Genomic DNA, 27,132 nt, shown 5'->3' on the forward strand with positions numbered 1-27,132 from the left:
AAAATATTAGCAAATCGACATGCAAAGCGCCCCGTGAAAGGTCATTATTCTACTTGGTACAGTGTGTTCTAAAACTGCACGAAAAGACGCGTACATGGAACCACAACCACTGGTAAGGAACCTAACAAGAGGTTACTGGCCACAAAATAAATCGGGTAGGGAATTTTCACACGCGGGAGGATCACGGGAAGGGAAAAGTTTCCCCTACAACGTTCTAGCAGCAAGTCTTCAAGTTTCTCAGCAAAACAAACTCTTTCCACTTGTCTGGCAACGTGATGGAAGTAATGTGTGTATGTGTGTGTGTGTGAGCGTGTGTGTGTGTGTGTGTGTGTGTGTGTGTGTGTGTGTGTGTATAATATAGATTAAGCTCTGTGAATTCATTGATGAAAAAATAAAAGGTTTCATTTGTTCTTCATTCTGAGGACTGGATCATGCGTACATTTCTACCATAAGCATATGGGCGGCGCTCTCTCTCTCTCTCTCTCTGTCTCTCTCTCTCTCTCTCTCTCTCTCTCTATATATATATATATATATATATATATATATATATATATATATATTATATATATTATATATATAATATATATACATATATATATAAATATAAAACTATATGTATATATATATATATATAAATGTATATGTATATATATTTATTATATATATATGTACATATATATACATATATATATATATATATATATATATATATATATATATATATATATATATAATATAATATCATTCTACTCTACTGACAATCCTTTGGACATTCCTAAAAGGAGACAGAACTGCAAGGATAATATATTCGTAGCAACAGGGGATATGACATTGTGAACTAATGAATGCAGCTGAGACCTGTTTGAAGAAAGACAAGTGGTCTTCTGGGGACAAAAGTCTCCTGAAATGAATTACCTTGACATGGAGGGATAAGAAGAACGAAGACAAATATAAGAGAGAGAGAGAGAGAGAGAGAGAGAGAGAGAGAGAGAGAGAGAGAGAGAGAGAGAGAGAGCAGGCTGGTAAAAGAAAAATGTACGATGCCCAAAGTCATATCAGGTAGCCTAGGTGGGGAAAGCCCTGTCCTGGACATGACAGCAGATTAACACAGATACGAAACAAAAGGGAAAAGGAGGGAATTGTGTCTTTCTAAGTAAAGACGAGACAAAATAAACTTTCCCCTTTGAAACCCAGAAGGACGAAACAAAGCGAAGACAAAGAAACGGTGTCCTTTCAAAGAAAAGAAGACAGAAAATAAACCATCTCTTTCAAGCTAAGAACGCCGGGAATACAGACAGTTTCTTTCGAGGAAAGAAAAAAAGGAAAATATTGGAGGCGTGATTCAATGGCAAGCACAATGCACCTGAGGTTACTTAGCACTTTCAGGTTTGTTGCACCTTAAGAGACATGCAATCTTCTGCCACCTGGTATACAACATAAAAAATAAACAGAGAAACAAAGAGGCTAATTGCGAGCTAGGCGAGAGTGAATGAATATATGAATCATGAAGTTTAGGCTATAAAGCCAAGCACTCGGGCACCGTCAGCCATTCAGCGCCTTAGACAAAGGACAGCGGGATAAATAGATCCAGATAATGAAGGGGATGAAGTTTAAAGGACCTAAAGGTGAAACTGAAAGAAAACCCCAAGAGAGAGAGAGAGAGAGAGAGAGAGAGAGAGAGAGAGAGAGAGAGAGAGAGAGAGAGAGAGAGAGAGAGACTAAATGACTTGGGGTCCACTAGGCCCATATTCGCACGGGAGGTTTTCAATTTGAGTAGAATTTTTTTTCCGGTCAAATTTATGGATCACGGCAAGTATGGAAGAGACCGAGGTACGTTAATTACAATTTCAATCAAGATCAAAACAAATCACCTTTTTTTTTTACTATAAATCGCTTCCTAATATGCATTTCCAAATAATATTTTGAGTCATAAAAGCGATCTGATCAACCTTCCAGCAAAAGTAACATAGCCTGTTTGATTTCTGTTTACCTATTTTCAAAAAACGTCGATGGCAAGGAAGACCCAGTGCCTATATCTGGCAGAGACCTGAAATAAAAAGAAAGGAAGAAATAAAAAAAATAAACAGCGAAGAAGAGGATAGTAAGCAGGACAAAGTGAATAATCAAATGCTACGAAAACCGAAACGCAATCAAAATAATATGGCAAGAAATAGGCATATTTCGTTAACCAACCCAAAACCCATAATAATAGTTATGATAAATTCATTCCAAACTATCAACTAAAAATTTCTATTGAGTCGTCATCCTCAAATATCTTTGCTTTAGTAGATTAGTATGACTTAACTGAGCCTTAACAACCTAAAAAGGATAAAAAAAAATCCTAATTTTTCTTTCACTGAATTCGTTCAGGGAGTTCACAGTACTTAAGCTATGTTAATTCCTACTGAATGAGTTTTTTACCGTTACTGTAAATTCCCCAAAATACGTGGACTGTCATACATTAATATTAACTATCATGCATTAAATCCAGTTCAGTACGCTAAATTAACAATTACCTGCACAATCATTTATCATTTTCACATTTGCGCCCTAAAACCATCATAATACCGTCCATTACTAATAATTAATTGCGTCTCATACATTGTCCAGCGAAAGGAATACCGTAGTATTGCCCCACAAAGGGATGAAGTTTGTTTAGTAAAAGATGATTTTCAATTCTAGTGAAAGATAATTTTCAATTCCTATAGTTCACTAAACTGCGTAACACTCCGTTAACAACACACTGTAATTAGTATGATTCTTCTACAACGTACCGCTATAAAAATGCATAGAACTCAAACAATAAACTGTTAGGAAATCCATAATTCAGCGTTTATTCTTTACTATATCACCTATGCTATTTCTTAATTCTAGGACGATTTATACAAATATAGTAATTTTCTTTGACTGCTAGAATTAACTTATTTTTTCTTACTTTTATACAGTACTGCGCATGCATTAGGTCTATGAAAACTTCAGTTCTTACATAATAATATGAGGACATTATCAAACAATAAGCTAAACATTTATTTTAGACATCTAAGGATTTTAAATCCTAATCCTATTATATCACAGAGATAGAATGAATACTGAGAGGTGTGTTTAATATTGTAATGCTCCACTCGCTTCAAATTTCATGGAGGCAACGCTTCAGCCTTAATAAAACAAATGTATCTAACTTCTACTTCTCCATAACATTCATGAAAGTTCTGTTGTATGATGACTAAATTAAAAATACTAGTTTTTCTATCATGCTAGAAAGACCTAACTATATGACAAATTACGAAAAATGTCACCTTTATATACACAAGCTCCTTTTCCCAAACATTGGGCATTGTTGAAATCCAGAGTTTGGAGGTTATATAGCCTTTTGTAGGTACAGGCACGTTTAGTAGAATACCCTAAATAACTGCGAAGAAAATTGCTTTCGATATATTTATGACCTTACAAACTTCGGACACGACTATTCGAGACAAAAGTTTCATGCGATCACGGGGAGTGGTCGTTTGCTGTGCGATTCGAGTTGCTATTTGGTGAAATTTTTACGGCATTTCTCTGTCATTTGAATGTCTTTCTTTCATCGCAAATAAATACTTTCTAGTGCATATATTGCCACATGTATTATTTACATGTAAAAAAATATACATATATATACATATATTTATAGTACACACACACACACACACACATATATATATATATATATATATATATATATATATATATATATATATATATATATATATATATATAATAACAATAATAAATTTTATTTCACCTCCAGGCCATATACATGGAATGTACAAAGTAGAGACAATACACACAATCTAGATGCATGATATATATATATATATATATATATATATATATATATATATATATATATATATATATATATATATATGAATGAAATTTATCACATCACCGTCAGTGTAGTCCTGAGTTCTTGTCTTCCGTGGTTCGAGCCCACGAGACGACGAACTTATTATCAACTAAAAAATTCCCCTTCGGGTAACACATATGAAAATATATTATTTCCCAGGCAGAGCAAATTGCATATTAAAGGACATTTGTAGCTTAATGCTTACTTACATGTATATATATATATATATATATCGCCACCACCGCTGCGTGACACAAAGGGTCTCTACGAAATTACTCCACTCATTCTTCTTCGTGTTTTATCTTCCACAAATCTCCATCCTCCCTTTTTCGTAGGTCTCATCAAAGTAGGTCTGGGTCTTTCAAGTCTTCTGGTACTCACAAGACCACAGCTATCACTATCACGTACTATTTTCCCAGGGGTAGTTCGAAGGACATGTCCAAGCCATCTCCATACCCCTTTCATCATTATCTAATCTAGATGCACATTTCTAACCGTCCTGCAATCTGGCTTCCAATATTCTTCTAAAAGTCTCATTTTAAATCCACTTAAACCTTTTAGCTATAGTTTCAATGACGTACCATGATTCATGTCCGTACAGCAATACATCTTGTGTTAGACTTGTGAATAATCTTACTTTTTTATGCAATTTCAAACTATCTGATTCAGCCAACTCAAAGTTGATTAATCCTTTTTCTGACATTCGCTAAATTCCAACTCAAGGGAACTTCTAATAAATCTAATTGTTCCTACATATATGAAATCACTTTTCCATCTAATGTTCTTTAAGTTCCTTTGTTCAAACTCTGTCTTCATTATCTGTTTGTCTGAACAAGGTTTATTTAGTTCCATCTCTCTAGATACATGAGACATTCTACTGAGAAAACTTTATAAACCTACTTATTCTAAATCTGTCAAGTTTCTATTGTTACTCCTATATAAACCTTCTCTTCCATCTCCTAACACTTTTTTTTTATTATAAAAACTATGAAAAGGACAAGCTGCAAAGGTGAAATAACATTCCCTTCCAGCAACCCACTGTTTACTGCCAATTCACTTGACAAAGCTCCCCTTCCGATTTAAATAGCCTAATGGCTCATTGGCTATACGATTGCTAGATATTATCAGTTTAAGATCAAGGGTGGCAGATATCGATAATAAATTACATAAGACCTGATATAAATGATAATGATTATTCGACATGACATCAGCATAACAGGATAATTTTGAAACTATTTTGATCTGTGGGAGATAAATTTTACATTAAATATTTATGAAGATGTTCATAAAAAAATACTTGGATCGTGTTATTTGTTTGAATAATATTGATGGATATGAGAAATTTTCTAACAAACGTTATTCCAACCATACTTTTAAAAGGCTGCCTAATCATTTTAAATATAAAACAAGTACAAAATGCGCCAAAGTTTCTTCAGTGCAATCCAGTTTTCTATACAGCGTTTAATCAAGGCCACCGAAAATAGATCTATCTTTCGATGGCCTCGGTATAATGCTGTATGAGCCGCGGCCTATCAAACTTTAGCCACGGCCCGGTGGTGACCTATTCTATATCGCTGCCAGGAGCACGATTATGGCTAACTTTAACCTTAAATAAAATAAAAACTACTGAGGCTAGAGGGCTGCAATTTGGTATATTTGATGATTGGAGGGTGGATGGTCAACATACCAATTTGAAGCCTTCTAACCTCTGTAGTTTTTAAGATCCGAGGGCGGACAGAAAAAGTGCGGACAGAATAAAGTGCGGACGGACAAAGCCGGCACAATAGTTTTCTTGTACAGAAAACTTAAAGACAGGATTTTTTTGTCATTAGGCCGGTATTGTATTAAGTTTTCTTTCTCCCTCTTGCTACTGATGTCTTTAGCTATTACGCATTATTCCTGCGTCATTAATTACCATGCTCATATTCCTGCATTCAAAATTATATGCTCTCCTCAATAAAGGAATTACGAAGTGACAAGTTGCCAATGACGAATGAATGTCACAACTGCCGTATTCCGTCCAAGCCATTAGCCACTAACGATCGGCAACCTGTCATAACAATTAAAACACTTCTTACTGTATAGTAGGTCATATGACAGCCGTTCCAAACAGGTAATGATACCAGTCCAATAACTCCATGCGGATCCTAATATCATAACCGTTTTCTGAGCATTTGGACGGAGAATGAACGAAACCTAACAGCTGGATGTATCTCGTAAACTGTATCCCGGCTTCGACTGTAATTGCGAGCCGCGGAAATTTAAGGAAAAGAATGAGAAAGATGAAAAAAGCAAAATTCCGATGATGTATAATTCTGCATCTCATAAGCATTTGCGAAAAGAAAAATCTGTTCATTTAACCCGCAGCTGCAGCAATAACCGTCAGGCTAGGCGTCCTGTGTTTAAGGGTTAATACCGTAAACACTGAAGGGAGAAGAGAAAGGCATTTTCCGAAAACGCTCTCGCCTCGCGAAATAACGGAAGACAAACGATATTCCCACTGGGTGTTTACAGTTGGGATAATTTCCGATATTCCCCGTGATAAATCGCGCTCTAATGCTTATGGAAAACCTATTCCTCCTTACACCGAATGCCGCGCTTAAAGCTGTGGGTGGAAGTAGGGATCATTCCCGATACTCCTTCTGATAAATTAGGGTCTGACAGCGAAGGTATTCGTCGTAACGAAGGGGGAATTTTCAGAAGCACAACTGACGGAAACTTCGAGTACGGCCGAGCGCTGCCTCATTTCGGGAAACGAACGATGGCTCGAAAGATATTGTATCTACTTCTCAGATGCTACAAATTACGAATTGTATGTTTCTTTGCGCACAATATATATATATATATATATATATATATATATATATATATATATATATATATATATATATATATATATATATATATATATATATATATATATATATATATATATATATATATATATATATACATACACACTTAAGGAATCATTTCTCCATTTATGAGATTTGTCAACCAGGAAGACGTGAGGAACCAGTAACTTAATTCAATTATCAAACAAAACTGCAAAAATGATTTTAAAAATATACAATCTTCTAACATACCTCGGCAATGGTCTGATGTCAAATTAATCTACAGCTATTCATGTTGTAATCATTATTTTTGATTATAAATATACAATCAGGCACTGATGATTTTGTTCGTTTTAGTCATTTTTTTATTAATTAAAGTTGAGTAAAGTGTGTAACCTCATAACGACTTTCTATCGGCAATCTTTACTTAAACTAAATTATCCAGACTCTGGACGATTAACACCGTAAGTTAAAGGAACAATTACATTTACAAAAATAATCAATTCTTTAAAATATAACATTTCAGAAAGTATCCATCTCGACTATGCAGTTCGGGCTTTTCTTTTCCTTACTAAAATTCTTTATATTACTACCCAGAAATGGTGCCAACTAGTGTATGACGAATATCAGCAAGGTGTTTTGCTAAACTGTATAAAGCAGAACCAACGGAGCAATTAATTGTCCTTACGAGAAAATTTGTTTTATTGGTTTTCAACACTCCATATAAATTTTTAGTTCCTGAGATACCCTGGGTTGGTACTGTAGCGAAGGCGTGAGTAAGAGTCAGCATCTACAAAAACTTAAGTATACCTTAGTTTTACCAGACCACTGAGTTGATTAACAGCTCTCCTAGGGCTGGCCCGAAGGATTAGGCTTATTTTACGTGGCTAAGAACCAATTGGTTACTTAGCAACGGGACCTACAGCTTATTGCGGAATCCGAACCACATTATAGCGAGAAATAAACTTACTAATTTATTCAGACAATAAACACACAGGTCAATAACTCCTGCGAGCGGAAATGTAGCGCCTACGAAAACAGAGGTCACCACAGTCATTTGTTTGTTGACAGATGAATATATACACATAAAATGACATACGAGCTATGACTGAAGCTGTGTACATATGGCTGAAATGCTGACATCATAATGCATACGGTGACAATAATACATTTGATCTGACAATAATATAAAAGAAGATATGTGTATAAAAGATGCGTGACGTACGCTGTGTTTCTTGTGGGACCCTACAGTACCATTTCTGGTGCTAATGTAAAGAACAAAGTAAAGCTGATGAATCAAAAATGTACAGATTTATCGTGAGTTTTGAGATGACACCATTGTTCACAAAGGAACCTACTGATAATCTGCTTAAGATTTTATCTGATACCTTCAGAAAGAGATAGCGGAATATATCTTTTTCCAAAAACACTTTATAGAATTCATGAAAATAGCTGTAAAAAATGTAAATTTAATTCAACAAAAAGTTTTACTCTCAAAATTTACGCAATGCAGAGGGAAATCCTTCATCTCCTGTTTTAATCAACTTGTAAATGGAATTTTTGAAAGCAGAGCATTAGACAAAATCATTCGACGCGATGTAATGTAGTTCAGGTATGCTGATGACAAATGTATCCTGCCACAGAACGAAAATTTAAATACTTTCCTTGGCAAATTCGATTATTTTGGACCCATCAATAAAAATTCACCATGGAAATGGAAAACATAAGTAACCAAAACTTTTTTGGATTGCTTAATATGCAGACGTAGTAATGGGTTTGAATATGGTGTGTACAAAACACTACGAATATATCTGCCTATGTACATTTTTATTCTGTCCAAAGCAATTAAGGAACAGTTTCCACATCCATCTTTTTTATATCATTCCGTTCGTGTAGCGTTGAGTGTTTTGATGATGAAACAAATATAATTTGGAACAGAACCAAGAATTTCAAATACCCTGATTTTTTTTAGACAATGCATTAGGAGCGGGGAAAAGGGACTTTTAATATCATCAGAACTTAAACAAACATGACCTGAAAGCACTACCACAGAGCAATAGTTTCAAAGATACTCTCCATCTCCTTAAGACATCTGGAATTAATGCAGCATAAAACAATATTACAAAGAAACAGGCACTTATAAAGAATTCTCCCGACAATACTAAAGAATCTGTTCATCAAATCCCTTGTAAGTCATTGGAACAACTTTTGTATTGGCCAAACTGGAATGAGACGCTGGAAAAAAGAAAGTTTCATAAAAGCAGTCTTTTAGGAGCATATGGAAATCATCTACAGAATGTATAAACTAGATACATTTATTTCCAGAAGCATCTGTAAAACGTATGGATTTTAAGGAAGGCAGTTGACCTGGGACTACAGCAAAGGTGTGAGCCCACCCTCATAGATAAACAAGGTCTTTCAATAGAGAACTGAATGTATGTTCGTTTGTACTGTAACTCACGTCTGTACACTGTAAATTTATCAGTCCTCTGGAAGACATCTTCAAAATACTAAAGGTGAAATTGGTCAGGAATTATGCCCAGCGTTTCATTTTTTCCTGTGGTACACCTGAATATTATACAGCGCGTGCTGTGGTTAATATATGTATGTATGTATGTATGTATGTTTTATATATATATATATATATATATATATATATATATATATATATATATATATATATATATATATATATACATATATACACACACAGACATGTGTCAGAGGGAAGAGGGAAATTTAGACAATAATAACTAGAAAATAACTGAAAAATATTCTTAAACTATATCCCAATGTCAGCTAGTAACAATAACACAGGTAATGCTAAGTATGGCGTCAACCTTTGTGGACTAATTAAACGTATATCAAAAGAAATCGACTTGAAAATATAATAAAAACTAATATAATAAAAACAAGTCTTAAATTTAGCCAGTCTACAATCGTCTTTATAGGAAAGGAGGAATTCGAAGGTTAGGAATAAAATGAAAAGGAAAGTAAATGTCAAATGCATGATCTTGCAATATGATACAGAATTAAAAAACTCATGAAAAGTTAAGTTAGAGCCTTGCAATTCTATAATAAGCCTTGCAATTCTATATAATGTTTAAATTCAAATTAACTGAACGAAGCAATAACTTCAGCAACAGAAAGATAATGACACATATATAAATACTAAATCTGATCCACAGAGATTTATCAGACTCCAAATCAAGCAATTATGAATGCCATGATGTCATATTCACAGTCAGAATCGATGTATAAAAGTAATATAAAACGATTCAATATCCCAATCAACGGTTAAATAAATAAATTAAATGGTGCTAGGTGGCGTAACGCCAGCAGTATAGTAAACCTACATCAAAATCCTTTCCCTGGGCACACGTTAAACATCATATGAGAGAGAGAGAGAGAGAGAGAGAGAGAGAGAGAGAGAGAGAGAGAGAGAGAGAGAATAATAAGATATATGACTTGGAAAGGTCCTGCTAAAATGTCTGCCTCTGTGACGTAAAGCCCACTGTTAATTTCGTACAGTTCTCGTATTAAAGTTAAAGTTAAAGTCCTCCTGGGCCTCTGTAGGCTCATAGGGCAGGCGCTGATCTCCTGTTTCTTAGGCCGACAGCCAGTGGGGGACAGGTCCCAATGCTATGACATGTGGTCAGTGTGTCGCTAGGCTCACTGTTCAACTCCCCAGCCCGAGGGCTGGTGCCTATTCTCCTACTGAACCTCTCGGGTTTTTTCTGACCGTTAGATTGACGGGCTGCCGGATTTTTGCAGTGTTGCCATCCGAGCCATCAATGAGCGGTGGGATTTGCAACCCGGCCCTCTCGACTGGTAGTCGAGAATCATACCACTGCGCCACCACGGCTCTTGTTTTACAGCATCTTAAAAAATTCTGGGAATTCTGAAATCTTCACCTGGAGAATCGTACCCGAGCCAGACCATAGGTGTGAATGTGTCAACATTATATGTTAATCGTTCCCAAGACAAACTTGACTGATTAACTCAAATGTAGCAAGACGTCTCAGCCCAGGAAGAGGTAAGGGCCAAGAGGACATTTCATTTTATATATGTTACAGGAGCATATCAAGCTACATTACATCAAGTACCTTAATAAAAAGCAAAAATTGAAAAATATATAATAAAAAATCTTAATCATGATGCGTTTTCGCCTTAGATTTTAGTAAGGCCCAAGATTATTGATTACAAGGCACACCACCACAAACATCTGCGACGATAAAACACGTCTGTGAAGTTATGAGATTTTTATCTAATTAGCTATATACTCAATGGATACGGCTATGCTCTATATCTCTTTTAAAATTTACTCTATGTCTCTCTTAAAGTTTATTGTATATCTCTCTTAAAATTTACTCTATATCTCTCTTAAAATTTATGATGAGGTAACAAAACCATGACTCTAGTAAATGACCTCGATACTATGTTCAGGCTTCACTCTAGTTAACAAAATATATTTTCCCGTAGATATATAACGAAAGAGGAGAGGAATATCAAGATGGAGTGAGAGAGATAATGGGAAGAAAGGGGGGTAAATATCCATGAAGGACAACAGAGAATATGAAGGAAGTAAATGGTGCAGTGAATGTATGGTTTCAATGCAGTGCTGATGAGCCTTCTGTGTAGGTGTAATGGGCAGATGATATAAACATTTTCTGCACTGAGATTTCATCCACGGCTCAGCAATTTAAGCAATAATGTCACAGTGGCGTTATCTTGATTCTCTCTCTGGTTCCAATCTTCATTAAGGGAAACGGCTTAATGTTAAAAACATGCAAGTGATTCCTCTTCCTGTTTTCAAATATATTGATGGCAGTTGTTAAGGAAGATCTGAGAGGCAAAAAATTGTCAGAGGACAATGTGTTTGACCGAGCCAGGTGGAGGAGGAAAGCTGTCAGAAACATCGACCCCCACTGGGAGTGGGAAAAGATGCAGAGAAAGAAGAATTTTCAAATAATATACTGGAATGAGTTTCCCCCTTGCTCTTCTCTACCTAGCTATACCCACTACATGCAGATGGCTAAATACCAACTATCTAATTCACTATATATATATATATATATATATATATATATATATATATATATATATATATATATATATATATATATATATACGTCAAAACAATGAATGACATCGTAACAAGTCCATACGATTCCTTTCTTGTTTTCAAATGATGCGATGGCAGTTGAACAAAATTAAGTACAGACAGACTGTAACGTGTTTACACATACATACATCCAAATAATAAAAACGAACACGAACTTATTCAACATAAAATGTACAAACACGCACACACATTGGCGTATTATACTTGAGCTTGCATGCCCCCCCCCACTTTTTTTTAAGACATCTAAGACTATGTTGAAACAACCCGCAATGTTTTCTTCTTCGTATTTAACGATAAAATCAGTTAATAAAGTGTTTCCATGCCAATACCCTATTATTTATGCTAACAGTTGCTTTTCTGCGTTCTTCGAACGTCTTCAAGCAAATGAAGCTCATGAAACATCACCCTTGACAGTAATACATTAATAAGTTTTGCTGATAACAGGGTGGGGGTGGGGAGTGGATTGGATTGGATGGGAGTACAGGAGACGAAATAAGAGAGGTCTGGGGATTCAGTACGCAACGACTCGCACACCATCTGGTGGGTGGCAGACTTCACTGGTTCGCCCTTCCTCTCCTTCTCCCTTCCCCCGCCCGCCCCCTCCTCTTCATGCTAAGGGCTTCCATTCGGATCTTCGAAGGAAGACCGTTGCATCACGGGTAGCCCTGTCTTAAAGCAGTGGCTTCTGGGGTTGAAAGACCAGGACTCTGTCAAGAAGAGAGTGGATGCATGTAAGATGAAGGCACCACCATCGGGCGGAAATTGGGGAAAAGAATAATGATAGAAAAAGAAGTGAAATATGCATGTCAGACTGGAAGGAACAGGGAATGCAGGACACAGCACACCGCTCAAAGGGACTGACCGCTGAATTTCAATGGAAATGGAACTCTTGCCGTTCGGTGCTTCAAAGTTAAAGGTCTTATGCTGGAAATAAATAAATAAATAAAAACACAGATCAGCCCAATAAAAGTAATGAAAATTTTCATAACTTCCTCACAAATGTGGGTACCATTTTTCATCAAATGAGCTCTACTGAGTAGACGTAAGCCATTAGATTGATTACAGCCACGCAGAGTGAATCGTAACATTAAATATACAAAACAGGAATATCTACAACAGTAAAATATATGTGTTTAAACTGGCGTCACAACTATAGGGTCACTGACACCGTCTACACTAGAAGAGAGAGAAAGTAATATAAACGGCACAAGATGAGCGTTGAGAGAAGAATTTCTTCCGAAAAAAAAAACAGATGAAAAACAGAGGAAGTAAGAATCCCATGGAAACACAAGAAAATATAAGAGCGTTTGCAAATGAAAACGAGTACAAATATAGCATGCTAGAAATAATAAAGGTTATAAAAGAGGAACTGACAAGAAGAGAAAACAAATTTGAAGTAAGTACAGACGAACGAAAGCATGAAATTCCCAGGTTGCGAATAGGAAATCCTGCGGGACGATCGACTTCTAATTACTAGTAAATAGAATTCTTTTGAAGCGGATTTAGCCATGCAGTTTTTTCTTATAAATTTTTCACATAACTGAAGGCAATGCGCTTCCAAGCATTCAAAAGATAAACACTGGATCAACTTTGCGTACTTCACATGTTTCTAGTATTCAGTTCAGTCTCTCTTCCTCTTACTCTATTACAAATGACACACATATAAATTTTTCACATAACTGAAGGCAATGCGCTTAAGCATATAAACACTGGATCAACTTTGCGTACTATATATATATATATATATATATATATATATATATATATATATATATATATATATATATATATATATATATATATATATATATATATATATATATTGTCACGTTCGCTGCTGTCGTGAGGATAAAAGGATGGCTCTAAATATGACCTTTGATAATTACACCTGACTAAGGGTGGCTGCACTCCGGTGAACAGAAAAGTTATAAGTGGAAAATACTCAAAATTTACCAATAAAGTAAGGATTGGAGGTAAACTTAGGGTGTCCACTAAATAGTATAATTCACTAAAAGCAATCAGAAGATGAAATATGTACAGGGGCTAACAATGGAGCTCTGTGGCACTGTCAAGATAATGTTGCTCAAATCATAAATACTAGAGAAAAGTGCCACAAACTGCAATCTTTAAACACTAGGCCTTTCGTAGGCTAACAAGCAACATGTATAAGGTAGGATCCAAAGAATACACAGGAAGGGTACATTAAGCGAGAACATGGCACCACTGACAGGCCGGATATCTTGACCAGGTACGGCACTTGGGTATGCAGGAAGGTGACACCGTTGATCTACAGTTGATAGCACACAACAGGTACTTGAAAACCATAAATCTGCAAGAGCATGAAAGTTGAAAACATACGAATGGACTCGAGTAAAATGACAATGAATTTACATAGGCAAAATATCAAAGCACTGATCATGTAACAATTACTGTTACAGCCCAAGTACGCAAATAACCACTAAATTAGACCACTATTGATCACCATCTCCACCACAATCAAAATCACAGCACTATAAAACAGGTAGGACAAAGTTAGGCAAGGCCGACATACAACTTCCGATGGCATTACCTTAGTCCGTGGACAAGACGTGAGGTTTTGTAGAGCCAGGTTTCTACAGTATGGCGTCAGCGGAGGTGTTGTCACTCAAGGTATAGGGGCGCTGGTGGGCTAGCAAGACAGCGCGCAGAGGGTAGCAGCTGGAGACGACAATCTTCAGCATAGGAGCGTAAGGGAATCGTCAAGTAGGACTCGAGCATAGTCTACCAGTGACTTCTGGACAGAGGGAAGTCGCCAGGTAAATCAGCAGAGTGACGTCGTGGGGAAGGCTAGCAGAGAGTCTACTAGCAGAGGGGCGCCCAGCAGCATAAGTCAGGAGAGTAGACTAGCAGAGTGAGGTTTTATCTTTATAAAACCAATACTGATGGTGAATAATGGAAAGGTTAATGATTCCCTGTTAATTGATGACACATTGTAAGATATTTTGCCAAAGTTGCAAAGAAATCTTGTTTATATATATATATATATATATATATATATATATATATATATATATATACACACATATACATGTATGTGAATATACAAATCTTTATATATAATAACAGATGTATGTATGTATGTATGTATGTATGCATGTATGTATGTGTTTGGGTGTGTGTGCATGTGTGTGTGTGCTTGTGTATATATGTTCAAGCATAACTCTGAAATACATTGAGCAATTTCAACCAAACTTGGTACACATATGACTTACTATCTGGAAAAGAATACCGTGGGGTAAAACACCACTAGCACCAAAGGGCACCAAAGGGGTGGGGGTGGGAATGGCTTCCCTGAAAAAGGGCTGGTTCTGCCTATAGAGTTAGTAAATGAATAAACTCTATGGGTTTATCATACCTCATTTCAGTATACATATGACTTACTATCTGGAAAAGAACACTGTTGGGGGGGGGAAGAAGACTTCACTGGCACCAAAGGGGGTGGGTGTGGGAAGAGGGTGACATGTAATAATAACCGAAAGCAACAGACATTAGTGTCTAATCTATAGGAGAGAGAGAGAGTGAGAGAGAGAGTTCAGAGCGAGTTTATCGATTGTCAGTCAGAGTTTTCCCAGGCAGCGCCGGGTTGGTCAGGTAGTGTGTGTATATGTGTGTATGTATATATATATATATATATATATATATATATATATATATATATATATATATATATATATATATATATATATATATACATACATATATATACATGTATAATTTATTATATATATATATATATATATATATATATATATAGATAGATATACACAGTATATATATATATGTATGTATATGTATAATTACTAACAGGACCTCATTCAAACTGGATGGTATCTAATGGAGTATTTATTCATCAGATACCATCCAGTTTGAATGAGGTCCTGTTAGTAATTCTACTAATGCACAGAACAACTGTATATATGATAAAGTTAATATATATGTATGTATGTATGTATGCACGTATATCTATACATATATACATTTACCAGATGCGTATATAATTGATAACCACAATAGCCTTTTAACTTCTTCATTCTTCACACTATTTGGATACACTTGTCACTACGAAGCCTTAGATCCAAATGCAGGTATATGAAATGATTCTGGCGTCAGCATCAGGATTCGAACCTGCATCCAAAATATCTGAACGAGGTCACTTTACTGTGGTCAGGTCGGCAACATGACCTCGTTCTGATACTCTGGATGCAGGTTCGGATGCTGATATGAACATTCAGAATTACTTCATATTCTTGCATTTGGATCTGAACCTTTGTAGTGAAGAGCGTGTCCAAATAGTGTGAAGAATTCGAAAAATTAAGGGGACACTAGCTATTACTATTTCTCACACACACAATCATACATACACACACACACACACACACACACATATATATATATATATATATATATATATATATATATATATATATATATATATATATATATATATATATATATATATATATATAATATAAATATATATATATATATATATATATATATATATATATATATATATATATATATATATATATATAATCTATATACACATATATGTATATACATACATATATATATAATATATATATACACATATATATATATATACATACATACATACATATATATATATATATATATATATATATATATTCAGCTGTTAAACTTACTGCGGATATTATATCTGTATAATTTTTGGCGAATGACAGAGATATCACTTTTTGCATGCTTCGTTAGAAACCTCAAAATTTTTGTAACAGCACTGGCATCCGATTTCGCTTGAAACGAGACTATCAAAACAGGTAAAATACTCCTCGCTCCAAAATATAACAAATGTATGAAAGTAGGCCTATATCCATCGTGTGGGCAAACTCAACCAAATTACAGTTCCAACATATTCCGTATGATTTTCACAGAAGAAGGGACGCTCTAACGTTAGAGTCTAACATAAGTAGCGAAATATATCCGAGAAAATATTGCGGGCTATTGAAAAAAGGAGGTACATGGGAGGTAAGATGGCTGGCTACCACCTACAGAGGATACGAATGTTGATTAGTGAAGAGGGGGAATGGAAGCACTGATGGAGGTGTATTGCGAGTTTGCTTGAGGATGAATGAAAAAATGTTTGACTCGGGTTTTTTTTTTAAGAGTAAATGTTACACACAGATGAAGGCCGGATGATTGAAGATGAGTCATGGTGAATGTGACGCCAGGAAAATTGCGAAAAGTTTGCAGAGCCTTTGAAGAGAGGGGACTTGAGACAAATGTTTTAAATGGGGAAAGACTTAAAACTACTGAAATTAACTGAATCGTTAAGTGTACAGTAAAGAGAGAGAGAGAGAGAGAGAGAGAGAGAGAGAGAGAGAGAGAGAGAGAGAGAGAGAGAGAGTAGAGAAAGCACTTGGGAGAAAAATGAGAAATGAAGAGACGAAAAAGTTATTTTCTCGTGTCAAACGACGCAAAAGAAAAAAAGAATAAAAGATCGTTCTGAACGTCGTGCAATCTGATGCGGCTACCTAATGTGTATGTGTGTATGTATATATATATATACATATATATAGACATATAGACATACATACATACATACATGCATATAATACAAACATATAATTATATATATATATGTATATATACTGTATATGTATATATATATATATATATATATATATATATATATATATATATATATAATGTATGTGTGTGTGCTATATATATACATGTATATATTTAGACCTAAAGGATACTAAAAAAAGGAAGAGAATATGAGAGTAAAATGTAGAGCTTACATCACGGTGGAGGTGATACATCTGTTCCTTAAAAATAGACGTAGATTTCATGGAGGAAGGATGCAGCGAGATTGTTCCAAACTTTGGCAGCAGATGAAAAGATACATTTTTACCCAACAAAACACAGCAAGGACTGCTGATTGGACAATAAATGCAAGAAGAAATGGCTCGACAGGTGTTACGAGCCTGTCTGGAAGGGCTCTCTCCCTGAAATACCTACCACAGAAAGGACACCTCAAGGTGAACATGAAATGGACCTAATGAAGAAATGAGTGAGCGGTCATTGACATCCAATTAACTCTGATTCAGTCCTGTCGAGAAAGATGGCAAAGGAAGAAGTTCTCCAGAAATCTGAGCATTATTCAAAAAATGCATCCTTCATTTACAGTAACAGAAAAAATAGCGCCTAAGGCTTTTAAGAGGATGATTTAGCCTTTTGAATTGTGTGACCTCTCCAAGACAAGATCGAGGTTATATATCTATCCATTCTCCCTCTTTCCTACAAATACTACTTTCCCCAACAGCAAGATATTGGGTTTAACACGGCTTCCTGCCTTCGTGTTTTTTTGTTAATCAGAGCGAGTCTTTAAACTGGAGAAAGAAAAGAGACAGAGAAGAAACAGCTCTGGATGATGCACTTTACCCTTTGGATTCCGTAGGAAAATCTAGACAAGGAATGACCCTCAATTAAACCTGGGTTCCCAAGCTGAACTCAAGAAATTATTCTACATACATAAATATCCTATATTACATGCATATATATATATAGATACATACATACATACATACATACATACATACATACATACATACAAATACATACATACATACATACATAATATTTCAGAAAATATGGCTGCTACAATTTTAAAGGACACATCCATTTCATTAATGCTTTAAGATGTGATGAAAGAATTTATGGAGTCAGATGGAACTAGGTCGAGAGACTCGAGGTAAAATCTTTGTGTTCAACAAATAGTTTGATTCCTCAGCAATATTGCCGGTCAGGTGATCTTCAAAATGTATATTTGTGAGTACGTGCGTTAATTTGATCTAGATTACGCCAAAATCTGCCCTAAAAGTGAGTTTGATCGTTCATTAACGTGATAGAACTGCAGTTGTCTAGACGTAGCTTTGGAGAGGATCCAGGCTTAAATCGGCAGATAAGGTAGACTTTGAAATCTCTGTTTTTATGGGAAAAATTGAACTTGTGATTTTTACCATGATTTTCTAATCATTATGAACTTTTGAACTGGTGTGGGAGATTTAATATGAATATTCATACCTCTTTTATATTATTGTTTTGTCATGTTACGTTTGCCATATCTTGGCAGCATTTTACACTTTCCATTATTGTGTTTTGCATTTTCATTAACATCATGTTTTATTCTTCCGACAGATGTCTGTGGACAGATGTCGGTGGACAGTGTTGTTTGAATAACATGTGGTAGACTGGTTTTGACATGACTAATTATTGATTTGGGGAGTATGTGTGAGTTTGGATATTTTCAGGCTATTAGCCATAGAACTTCTTTAATCAGAAGTGTTTTGCAGTTCAGAGTTTAGTTATCTAACTCGATATTTCATTTATTATGCATTTTAATCTTTGCTTTGTTTTATTCATTTCTTGTTGGGTTATTTGAATAATAAACCTATTTTTGAGAAACTATTGCGTTTCTTTAAATAGTCCATTTAATTGATTTGGTGAGAATGAGCGAGATTCCCAAGTGAACTCAAGAAAACGATGATTCTAGAGGCGATACACAGAGAGAGAGAGAGAGGTGATACACGGTGAGAGATAGAGAGAGAGAGAGAGAGAGAGAGAGAAAGAGGGAGAAAAATAGATGTATTGCCGTGATACATACGCCTCCGTTCCATGAAATAAGATCGTTGGAGCACGTTACGTACACTTTCAAAAGAGTGTTAATTCTGTCCTCGTTACACATACATACATTCACATACACAGACCACCTGTGTGTGTTAAAACAAGGCAACATTCATTCAAGAAAGTCGGAAATCGGTTCAATTTCACTTATAACAATCTTTCTTTAAGGACGATTACTGAGATTAGCATTGAGAACAGTCAATCGAAATTTTGAGTGCTGGTTTGTTGCATCTCTCGCTTCGTTCGTACTGATTTTTACCAAAAAACATAAATAGAAAAAAAATCAGCGAAAATCAGGCTGATAAAAAAAGAAGCGTTTTCCCAGACTAGCTCACAGGAAAGGTGGCTTCGTGTTTGTCAGTTTATTTCAAGACTTCTACATTTGGCAAACTGGGCGGAGAACATCCAGTCTAACTGTAAACTTATCTCTCTTACTACTGAGGTAAAAGTTTTCCTTCTCACTGAATGATTAAACGGCTCACTATCGGGCAATTTGTTCGTTAAATCACCTCATCCCTCTACTATAAACTTTCCCCAAAGAGCATTTACCTTCAACAGCAAAAATATCTGTTGGATTCGGACCTGAACACAACTCGGTTACAGTTTCTTCAACATGTTCCAGCGAAACGTAACTGCTATTTATAGAAAGCAGGCTTAACTGAAAAAAAAAAACAGTTTCTTCAACATGTTCCTGTGGAACGTAATGCTATTTAGAGAAATCAGGCTTACTGAAAAAAAAAAGTTTCTTCAACATGTTCTACTGAAACGTAATTGATATTTACAGAAGGCAGGCTTAACTGATAAAAAACAGTTTCTTCAACACGTTACAGTGAAACGTAAATGCTATTTAGCGAAAGCAGGCTTAACAAAAAAAAAAAGTTTCTTCAGCATGTTCCAGTGAGATGTAATTGCTATTAAAAGCAATATGTTACAGTGAAATGTTATTTGCTACTAAAAGCTACATGTTCCATTGAAATGTAATTGCTATTTAAAGAAAGCAGGCTTAACTGAAAAAAAGTTTCTTCAACATATTCCAGTGAAATGTAATTACTATTAAAAGCTAAATGTTTCTGTGCAATGTAATTGCTATTTAAAGAAAGCAGGCTTAACTGAAAAAAATAAGTTTCTTCAACATGTTCCAGTGAAACGTAATTGCTATTTAAAGAAAGCAAGCTACACTGAAAAAAAAAGTTTCTTCAACATGTTCCAGTGAAATATAACTGCTAATTAGGCTAGCCTTCTATTGACTTTCTTCATCCTGGTATGTTATTCTAAGCTACTTCTCAACGAATTCGCTTTGCATCAAAGATATAAATGAGATCCTAGAAAATCCAGACTGTTTGGGTGAAGAACATCCACAAAAGGGTTTCAGTACACTTTTTGAAAAAGATTTTCAAAGAGCTTTTTCATAATCTAAAGAGTTTTTTTATTTTGGTTTTTGTTTCTATTTGAAATCTTTTCAATAAAGGAGCTAATGAATATTCTGCTTGTTTCAGCCAGTAGTATCATGTCAGATTATAAAAATTACTGATTGAAACATTGTTTCAAGGGGTGGATCAGTTCGTCAATTTTGTGGTGCATGAGGCTGAAACCTAGTAAAACTTTGACAACTGATTACCCAATCCACAACTTGCACCATTCCATAATTCCCTGGACATGAATAGCACCACGGATCAGAAGCAAGGTGGAATATCCTCTGAATAATATTGTCTGATGTAGTGATTTAATTTTTCTGTTATAATAATTAGGATTTATAATAATGATTAAAGCCACTTGCCAGCCGTACACCCTGCTGACTCATTTTCCACAAGTTGTAATACAATAAGGGACATCTATTTTACAAAATACAAACGAAATTTTTTCGACACAATATAACCAGGACATAATCACAAAATCATAGATAACGACAGAATAATCTTGAGCCATAACTGAAGCTAAGGCTGTCGTGTATAGGCCTACAGAGTTTATATTAGAAAAAAGATCTGAAATTCTGAGCAAACCAACTCCTTCTGTGGCGGACATTTTTCACCCTTGCGTAAAGGGACAGTGTATTAGTCATCTCGTCCGTTCAGACTACGAATTGGAGATAAAAAAATAACTGAAACTGAGGAGTTTTGTCGTTACAGTGTTTCACTAACACCAAAGTAATAATTAATAAAAAGAACTTTTCTCTTGCTATAATTTTACAAAGTTACAGAACACTCATTAATTTTACGGACATCCCGGAAAAACTTTTTATCCTTAAGGCGTCCAAAAGTCTGTTCCTTTGGGACCACAAAATAAACGTCGACTAATACAATAATCAGACCGAAAGAGGAATAACGTACGCTTGTAAATATTAGAAAAAGGAATGTTTCTACAAGTACGTTTCGCCCAAAACGTAAGAGCTGCGGACACAAGGATGACCTGAAAGACTTAAGTCATGATTAGAGTTCATAAAACATGGCGTGAAAGATAATCTTCTTTAACGCCCGAGACTTGTAGGATGATTAAATGTAACACAAAAGCCTTTAGGAAACTGACGGGGAAATTGAGTGTTGATGAGCAATTCCTCGTTGCAAATTTTTTTTATGTCTTCATTTAAATACACAAACACGCAAATGAAAAGCATCAATCAAAGAAAGTACACACACACATACATACATACATACATACATACATACATACATACATACATACATACATACTACCCGCTACTCATAGTTTAATTTAGAAGTCTCACACAGCTGGAGTGAATCACATATACGTGTTTTTCTGGTATGAAATCCTATTTCGACAAAGTTACAGATAAATAATCACTGGTGGGCTCCAACTATTGAAGTGCTCATATTTCCCACCGTACCAACCACGCGAAAATTTAATCCAGTTAATGATTAAACTGAAGATTGGTTGAATTACGTAAGCAATCTGGAATCAAAACGACTACGATCATCGACTCCAAAACAATTATTTTGATTATAAACCATTTAGGTTAAAACAAAAAATTACTAAAACCAACATCTCGGATTTCAAAGAAGCATTCACCAATGGAGTTTCTGTCCCCAAAGATTACTATAAAAATTTTTCTGAATGGGGGCAAAAGGTCTTCCGATGTTACTATATGAATATTTCTATTTAGTGTTTAGTGTTCGATGGCATATAACCACTTTTTCGATATTTTTTTTTTTTTTTGCTACAACTTATTTTCTTGATGCAATGTCGTATTCTCCTTGTATCCACAACATATGACAAATTACGGCAATTCATCTGGGAACAAGAAAAATAATCGAAGATTGATCAAAATAATTAATTACAATTGAGGATCTTCCTATCATTCCCGCCTTTCATGATTGAAAAAAAAGACGTGCAACTGAGCAAGTGCAATCTACTACGACAAGATTTGACATTCACCTTCTGAATAATAATAATAATAATAATAATAATAATAATAATAATAATAATAATAATAATAATAATAATAATAATAATAATAATAATGAATCGTAATTTGCAAAAGCTGATGAGTCCTGTCAAGGAATGGACTTCATACTGTCTGAAATTTCTGAACGTTGAGTCTTCTGAGCAAAATTAATTTAAAAAAAACTTTTCTCAACTTAATAAATTCATAAATCACGGTCTTTAAATCAAAGACTTAAAATATTTAGCACTAATTCCAGAAAGCAGTCGCTAATTTTAATTTTAACTGATCACAAGCAAAAATCATTTATCTTAATATATAACGTGGCCAGGAAACGAATCCTGATTTTTCGAACCCAAATTACAAATCACTTATTCTCTCTTATTTGCTTTTCGCTGAATTTAAAATTATGAAATTGATCCCCTAAGGGTAATTAGCTTCGAACTGCAATCTTTTAATAACATTCATGGAAACACGCTGCTTGCATAGGTGCGCTCGTAAACGTCTCTGCGTATGGATGTCCGAATGTGCTTAAGTATTTATCCATCATACTTTGTATATACAAGTATATAGCTTTTGCTTTTTTAAAAGTAATAATACACACACACACACACACACACACATATATATATATATATATATATATATATATATATATATATATATATATATATATATATATATATATATATATATATATATATTTATTTATTTATACATACATATATATATATATTTATTTATTTATATACATATATATATATATATATATATATATATATATATATATATATATATATACATATATATATTTATATAAAATATATAATTATAAATTATATATATACAGTTATATATATATATATAATTATAAATTATAAATATATATATATATATAATATTGTATATATATATATATATATATATATATATATATATATATATATATATAAACAACACATCTTTCATTACCAAATACACATACTTTTCCACCTGAATCTTGGATGAACCCTCTTCTGCATAAAACTTCCAAAAATTTCAAGGCACAAGGCGCTCCCTGGAGATCAAAACACTTCATTTTCATTACCTCTCTAACTACTTCCACACATTCAGCAATCTCTATGTCTTTTTATTTTCCTCCTTCCTGTTATTTCCGAACCACCAACTCATTCCACCCACCAACTCCTAACTCATTTCACCAACCATTTGCTCTCGCTTTTTCCACATGACCGAACCATCTCAAAACACTCTGATCCCTCCTTTCACTCAAGTTAACCTTTTTACCCTTCTGTATATCCAGACACTTTTCACCCCTTCAGTTCTTCTAACGCCTCATTTCCTAGGCAAATGATTCACCTCAAAAGCTTAAGCCTTTTTCCTTTCAGTGTCCACACTTCAACTCTATACATGAAAGTTTATAGACCCTTACCTGTCTACCTATTAATCTATCTCTCCCACACACATACACACATACACATACACACACACACACACACACACACACACACATATATATATATATATATATATATATATATATATATATATATATATATATATATATATATATATATATATATATTACTAACAGGACCTCATTCAAACTGGATGGCATCTAGTGGAGATATTTACTCCATCCAGTTTGAATGAGGTCCTAATAGTAATTCTACTAATGCACAGAAAAATAATTGTGTACGTGATAAAGTTAAAGTATATATATATATATATATATATATATATATATATATATATATATATATATATATATATATATATATATATATATATATACACTAAAACATGCACATATATATTTATACACATATATATATAATATAAATATAGATATATTCATTTAACGTCATTTAACATATTTCAAAAAAGTACTAAAGTGAGGTAAATGTAGCACAGCATTTTCCAAAAGAATTAACAACTATTTCTACGAATATAAGGAGAAATAACAAGGATAATCACACCCCTTCAGTCACTTGTCGACTAATCATTTTTAAGCTATTTTACAAATGAAACGCTGAACACTTAACTTCTTTAACTTGAACAGCATCTGCCTTCATAACAACATCAAGAATATCAATGATTGATGAGGATGGAAGCAATATCAATATTTAGTTACACAACTGGAATTTCAGATCTTCAAGGGCCCAAGAAAATTTAAATAGGTTCCTAAGATTTCCAAGACATTCCTAAGATTTCCAAGACAAACAAATGTTTCAGTCAGGGAGACCAAACAATCATCCCGCGTCATCTAGAACCTAAAACAAAGGTCACCTTCATTTTGAGGTTTGCAGTACCAATGTTGCTGGTGCATGTCAAAAACTGACCTCAAAAAAAAAAAAAAAAAAAATATATAATATATATATATATATATATATATATATATATATATATATATATATATATATATATATATATATATATATATATATATATCATTCATATTTACTAGGAAAACAAAACTACTTTTTATTCATCCATGCATCATTAGTAGCTTTAGAATTAAATATCTGACAGACTGCTCAAGAAGTTAAGTAAATAAATTATATATATTTTATATATACATTATATTGTAGCCTTTGGAAATAACACTGGTTATTAAATTCCTTAAAATCTAACTAACAGGCCACTAAACAGGCATCAAACAATTCACACTCTACTGTTAAACGCAAACATAATTACCTTTCAAGCAAAGAGCACCGGAAATCTCACATTTTTTTCCTTATCTCTTCACTCCTCCACCAGGACTACTGGTCGCCAAAGAACGGGGAACCGATACTCGACAAGTCTCAGGACTGGAAGCTGGTGGACGGCAGGCAGAACGAGTCCCACACCATGATCCGCGCGCGAAGGCCCATCACCCCATACACCGACGACGACATAAATGTCAATGTAAGTCTTTTTTTTTTTTTAGTGTACCTTGGTTCAGTGATTCTCAAACTGGGTGCCGTGGCACCCTGGGGTGCCACAGACAGTGCCTGGGCGTGCCGCAAGATTGTCATGAATTTTGTCTTGGCTAGATCATCTCAATGAACATTTGTAAGCAAAAACAAAAAAAAGTTTGCAGAAGTCTTTGTATAGTTATTATCAGCGTGTTTACTCTAATTATGTTTATCTAATTCTTCTGATATGCTCTTCTGCATGTACAGCGAGCTGATTTTGGTTTGAATATGGATAACAATTTTATTCATTAAATAAGGAGTTAATTCGTGCGATATGGTGGGATGGTGAAGAAAGGGTGCCACGGTAATGATTACATTGTTTCCATCACTAGAAAAAGATTGAGAACCACTGCCTTAGTTTAACCAGACCACCGAGCTGATTAACAGCTCTCCTAGGGCTGGCCCGAAGGATTAGACTTATGTTACGTGGCTAAGAACCAACTGGTTACCTAGCAACGGGACCTATATTTTATTGTGGAATCCGAACCACATTATACCTGGAAATGAATTTCTGTCACCAGAGATAAATTCCTCTAATTCTTCATTGGCTGGTCGGAGACTCAAACTCAGGCCTACCGACTCGTCCAACGAGGAACTGTCAATAAGTGGTTAGAACTACTCACCTATTGATACTCTGTTGACAACGAGTTAGAACTTGTCAATGTTTGAATTCTGTGGTAAAGGATTATTCAGCGCCGTAAGGTGATATGAATGATATGATTGATAATGAATAAATGATTACAGTAAAAAAAAATACGAACGTAAAAAAAGAAGAATGATATTAAACCAACAAAAAAATAAGTATATACTAAACTTTTATATTCAAAATATATACTTAGTATAAGAATAAATATGACTAAAATCTTTGTTAAATATACTGAAATCATATCTCATTAAAATAACCAGATTCTTTCAGATAACTCATAAGGTTATCTACCTCAACGTCATTATTTAAAATTTCTAAAATAGTCTTCCCAGTTAGTACGTTGCTGGAAACACCATTTTCAAATGGAAATGTTCTGGACAAAACATCATCAATTCTCACCTGAAAACTGCGATCAGTCAAAAAGGTTTGGATAAACCTAGGTAAATGTCCACGGATGCTATTTTTATATAAAGATTTTAATGTAGCATACCTCCACGTAGTATCGTATGTCTTTTCATTGTCAAAAAAGATGGCTGTAGTATTTTGTTTTCATTAAAATCCTCTACGTATATGATCTTCTAAGTTA

General features: G+C 34.4%; 1 protein-coding gene across 1 annotated transcript in view; it reads left to right on the plus strand.

The window, feature by feature from the left end:
- LOC136828870 (DBH-like monooxygenase protein 1) overlaps nucleotides 1-27,132 on the plus strand; it is a 651,836-nt gene that overhangs the window by 614,269 nt on the left and 10,435 nt on the right. The window contains exon 4 of the mRNA XM_067087149.1: nucleotides 25,704-25,850. Coding sequence (XP_066943250.1) covers nucleotides 25,704-25,850 — 147 coding nt within the window. The remainder of the gene's footprint in view (nucleotides 1-25,703; nucleotides 25,851-27,132) is intronic.

Source organism: Macrobrachium rosenbergii, chromosome 43 (genome assembly GCF_040412425.1).
Source record: "Macrobrachium rosenbergii isolate ZJJX-2024 chromosome 43, ASM4041242v1, whole genome shotgun sequence".
In the NCBI taxonomy this organism is placed as follows: Eukaryota; Metazoa; Arthropoda; class Malacostraca; order Decapoda; family Palaemonidae; genus Macrobrachium; species Macrobrachium rosenbergii.